The following is a 5,294-nucleotide window of genomic DNA, read 5'->3' on the forward strand; positions in this document are numbered from 1 at the left end:
TTGTTGCAAAAGCATTTTGGACATATATGGAGAATTATTACAAGCCTTGAGAGTTAAGGCCAGAGACATTAATTACTGTTAAAATAATCCCACTTAATTAATTTCTTACCCTAGTTGAAATTTAGTGACACTCTCACACGCATTTAAACTTTAAATAGTATTATTTTATAGGACCCCAAAACAGGACATTTTCTTACTAGCTACTGCGTGCATTATATTTTGTCTTGAATTTTCTACAAGCAGCAAGCGATCCAGCAACGTACTCCTGCTATCCTCCTAGGAATTAATAATGTAAGTTGGTTGATATCTTGATCATTCATCTTTGTCGTAGTCTTGGCTATTGTAAGGACTGAAGGCTTCCAAGAACCAGTTGTTCTTCCTCCATGACCTCCATCCCATCTCTTGGCATATCTCATCACTGTGGTTGATGCTGTACGTCGAAATACAGTGTCTTTTATAGAACCTAGTTGTCCTCTTCATCACTTGTATTTCCTTCCTTATTTGCTCCAGCATCTGCTCCACGCTGGGGAGCTTGAATTGATCATCCGCGAGGCGAGACAACCATTTGCACCGTAACTCCGCAGTGTGCAGATTTGAAACGCTCTCAATGTACCCAACAAATGCCATGTGAGGAATCAAAGGATGGATTGTACCCCTGTGTCGATCGACATCAAACACATTTGCATTATTAGCTAGCTAGCTATCATATATCTATATCTAACCTTGAAGAATGAATGTACGTACGTACTACTAGGTAGTGTGCACTGTGCAGGGAGGGAGCTAGAGCCAGAGTTTTGGCTAGCTTAAATTAATCAATAAAACAACTACCTGTACAAGGGCATCATGCCGGAAGAATCCTCTATCAGACTACGGAAGGGATCGGGTAGTATTGCCTTCAACTTCTTCTTCCCGTCAAAACCAGTTGCAAGAACCACAACATCGGCCTCCAACTTGGTGCCGTCTTCCAACTCAACTCCCCCACTCCAAAACCCCCATTTCGACGCTCTTTTAAATTTGATTCTTCCCTCATCGGCTTCTGAAAAGAAATTTTCTGGCAAGATGGCCATCTGACAAGATGCGTAGTCCTCCACGAACGGGTGATCCGGTTTCAGCCCATACTTTATCAACGGAAGCTTCCATACGAGATACGACTCGATGAACTTGGAAACGGTTCTTCTCTGTACGTCCATCGTCCAAACACCACAAATTATATGTATATATATGTATTATATTACAAGCTAGCTAGACGAAATCAACAATATTAGCAGCAATCAGCACGTCGACTACTCATGGTAATGGTTGTTGCATGACTTACCAATGGAGACATGAGGAGGCAAAGGAGTGTTCGGAGAAAGCCCTGATTAGGCCTTTCATGGAGAAACTGAGACGATCTTGTTGAATAAAACAGGAAAAAGGGCAAGCCCCAAATCCAGTAAGAGGGAACAGTCCAATGGAGGGTCCTTATCAGCATAGTACATGGTTGCCCATCTGGTCCTTCAATTGCAATAATCCAACCAACAACCCCAGATACAAGTAATCAATTTCACAGAAATGCAATTCAGTACTCTTGTACGTTCCAAACAAATTAAATCAAAGCAAGCGCTAGCTTATAAGTACACAAGGGAAATATGTTTATTATTAATCTTTTTTCTTTTTTATTTTGAGAGAGCGGGGAAGGAGAGGTGAGAAAAATCTTAATTTCATCGATATTTATTAATTAGCTAGACAGAATCTGATGATCTCTATTACCAATTCTCTTCTTTTGTTTTCTTCTTTCTCTTGGCTCTTGGGAGGTTGGGGTTAATCCAAGGGTCTGTACTTGATCCAATATTGAGTCCCACCCCTTCAATTCCATATTTCCATGTACCTAATTTGACTTTTCTATTTCAAATCGAACTCAAATTTCATTTTCCTGGAAATATATACCCGAACCCTTTTTGTTTTGGTTGGGTCCCAACTCCCAAATCCATCTTTACTTTCCCTTTTCTCGTTTATATATACTCGTCAAAAACGTGGAATTCTAATTCATGAGACACAGAACATTGAAAACGTGCGACGTCAACAAGTCAAGTTTCACAAAATAACTGTGCATTACCAGCACAGCTGTTGTCAGTTGAAGCTTTGACCCACGGAACATTTCCATGTAGAGCATCAAATGATCAACAACTCAGCCAGCAAGCAAAACCATGCAATTAATTTATTACCAACATCCAAAACACAAAACCTTCAACTAATTAATTAATCAAACGGATGCTATATACTCATCTATAATTAATATCTTCTTTCTAATCAATCAAAGTAACCAACAACCTAATAACAACAAAGAAAGATCGATCACTTCAGTTTCCTATATATATATATATATAATACGTATACTAGTAACTAAAATAATTGTGTCCCAGATTAAAATAATCAAATTCAATAGAATACTTAGAAGTAAATTGAAAAAGAGAAAAATAAATGGATAAAATAAGCAAAGGGAAAACATATTTAAGTGAACATGTACATTAATAATAATATATAATGGTACTGATAATGATCTCAATCATTTCTTGTAGCTTGTTAATTGTTATCAATAGTAAAAGCTACACCAACAACGTAAACCCCCAGATTGTCTACTACTTAAAATTAATAATAATATCAACTCAACTTTTTAAATTAAAAAAAAAGTTGGGTTACTTGCTAATAAATTTCATATTTACATTATGTCTTATCTTGATAAAGATCTTAATTATGTAATGAATTCTAATTAATTAAACCATTTTTTATCTGTTAATCATATAAGAAGGAAGAAAGCGCTAAAATAGGAAAAATAGTTGTAATTAAATACCTTGGTTTGCTTCTGCACACTCAACAGCTAAATCAATGGCTGACTTCTTGTAGCCAATAACTACAACCTTCTTTCCTTTTAGTAGTTGATAAGCGGCTTCTTTGTCGAGCTTGGAGTAATCAAGCGTATGCAAGACCTTACCATTGAATATTTCTGGGCTTTTGTTGGCCGGAAAAGTTGGCAGTTTTGGTACGTCACCATATTTTCCGGTACACACCACAAGAAATTCAAAAGCATACCACTGCACGGACATGGCACAACGCATCAATATATGAACTTCCCAGAAACTATGCTGCTGATAATTTTTTTTTGGATTAATCATTCATTTTATACAAAATTAATGATCGTTTTTTTTTACGTTATAGAAAATTAGTGATCAGTGTGTGATTGCAATATAATGCTATATTGTTTGTTAGATCCACTTAACGTGTTTGGTTTTGGCTGTTTAATGGAAAGAATTGAACAAGAAAAATACATTGAGGTGTTATATATAATTAACCGCCATTGTGATGATGAGAGAGTGAGAGAGAGAGAGAGAGAGTATTTCTTTCTTCGTTTTTTAGCTCAAGGGCTGTATATGGGAACCTCTACAACAGTCAACAGATACTTTGCTTGAGTGGTTGTGGGGCTTAAGCACTTTGTGGCTGACGTGGGGCGCTATTATTGGTTACACAGCCCGAACACAGCTATCATGTATACATATAAATAAAAAAAAAAAGTTCAAATTACGACTTTTCAAACTTTGACTCTTCTCTTTTTGTTTGGAAAAGACTCGAGAAATGAAACAATCGAATTGAAGAATTTTAATTAAATGGTCATGTGTATAAACCGGGTATTGGGTGGCTCAAAACGATTAACCAAAAGAACAACATTTGGGTAATTTAAAGTAATTACCATGAAACGATTTCTAAAGAAAATGGAATTTTGTAGAAGGAAAAATAGAGAACAAAAAGAAAATCAGACAGAAAGTGGTCAGTAGAATAAGAGAGGAAGAACAATGACCTGAATGGTATCCGACTGGTTGGTCTGCACAGCAACCTCCCAAAGCGGCTGACCACTCAACAGACTCCCATACTCTCCGGGTTTCCGATCAAAATCGGAGGTTTCCCTATGGCCGGTAAACCGGACCTCCACCACCTTTGCATTGAACTTGACGTATTTCAACACGTCGAAGTGCGTAGCGTAGGAATGCAAATAATCCAAAATCTCACTATAAGAAGGGAAACTAGAATTATCTCTTTCTGGCCAAGGGAAATCCGAAAACTCGTAATCACATCGAGGGGTCTGAAGTTTTGTGGAGTTGAAGGAGCAATGCCTCCAGACACCCCCAATGGAATCCGTAGCTTCGAAAACAATGGGGTTGTAACGGGAAAGCTGTTTAGCGGCTGCGATACCGCTGATACCAGCCCCGATAATGCCTACTTTGGAGACGTGAAGGCAGTTGTTCTTCCCGCTAGCCATTTGCTTTATCTTTTGGGATGACATGAAAGCTTGGCTTTGCGAGATACTGTGTCTGATGCCTCTCAAGGTGTAGGATATGGAGTATTTATAGATAGCGACGAGAGGGAGGGTGGATCATCTAAACACTAAGAAGCACGTGAGTTAGACTTGAGAAGGAAGCTAAGAAATTTTGTTGAGAGAGAGAGAGAGAGAGAGAGAGAGAGAGAGAGAGAGAGAGAGAGAGAGAAGTTTGATCGTATACCAGTGAAGGTTGAAAGAGACGATGACTATTTCCATTTACAACATTTATTATTTGATGAATTATTTCTTTATTAGAGTCTAAGTTCAGTTATCATGTTAATGTTTAATATTATTATTATAAGGCTGGTGGGTTACGGAGTCGACTTGAGTCAATCCCCATGGTTTCCTCTCATCAGTCTGATGTTTATAAGCCTCAAAGGTGGTAGTTAGATTTTTTTTTCTGGTAGAGAAATACTCATTAATTATTTAATTTTATAATTTTGTAAGTATTTGAACTCTTGCTTGATCTCATTATTTTTATTTTCTTCTTTTATGAGGCTGGGAATTTATTGGTTTTCTTACAAGTCAAATCATCTTAGAAGTTAAATTGCTTTTTTTTTTTAATTTTTTTTCTTATATAACTCTGTAAGCCTTATGTGTATAATAAGTCATTAACTTTTGGTAGTTACCTCAGAATCAGATGAAGAGGATATGAATATATAGTACCCCGATAGAGTGGTTTTAATAAATCTGCTTTGACTTAGCTGAGTAAAGACAGAGAGCTGAGAGACAGCCTCAAAAGCTCTTGAATCCATTTGTATCGTTTTCATTTTACAACAAACATATAAACAAAATCGATCATTCATCAAATATGGGAGTATTCATGTTTGTGTTTCCACACCCAACAACTATACATCCTAATCAGAAATTTTCAGGTCAAGAGCTAGTAAATTTCATCTTTATTTCCGAGTCATATATATTGTACATGAAATAACAATTAATT

At 36.8% G+C, this 5,294-nt stretch overlaps 1 protein-coding gene across 1 annotated transcript; it reads right to left on the reverse strand.

The window, feature by feature from the left end:
• On the reverse strand, nt 1–4,291 carry LOC148842095 (putative flavin-containing monooxygenase 1). Its single transcript, XM_088959868.1, has 5 exons — nt 3,833–4,291; nt 2,831–3,071; nt 1,316–1,494; nt 829–1,178; nt 1–655 (listed from the first exon to the last, which is right to left on the reverse strand). The coding sequence occupies exons 1-5, from the start codon at nt 4,289–4,291 to the stop codon at nt 313–315; spliced, it is 1,572 nt and encodes a 523-aa protein (XP_088815994.1). The 3' UTR covers nt 1–312.
• Between the last annotated feature and the right edge of the window lie 1,003 nt (nt 4,292–5,294).

The sequence above is a fragment of the Nelumbo lutea genome, chromosome 8 (genome assembly GCF_056320005.1).
Source record: "Nelumbo lutea isolate HS-2025 chromosome 8, American lotus-T2T, whole genome shotgun sequence".
Classification (NCBI taxonomy): domain Eukaryota; kingdom Viridiplantae; phylum Streptophyta; class Magnoliopsida; order Proteales; family Nelumbonaceae; genus Nelumbo; species Nelumbo lutea.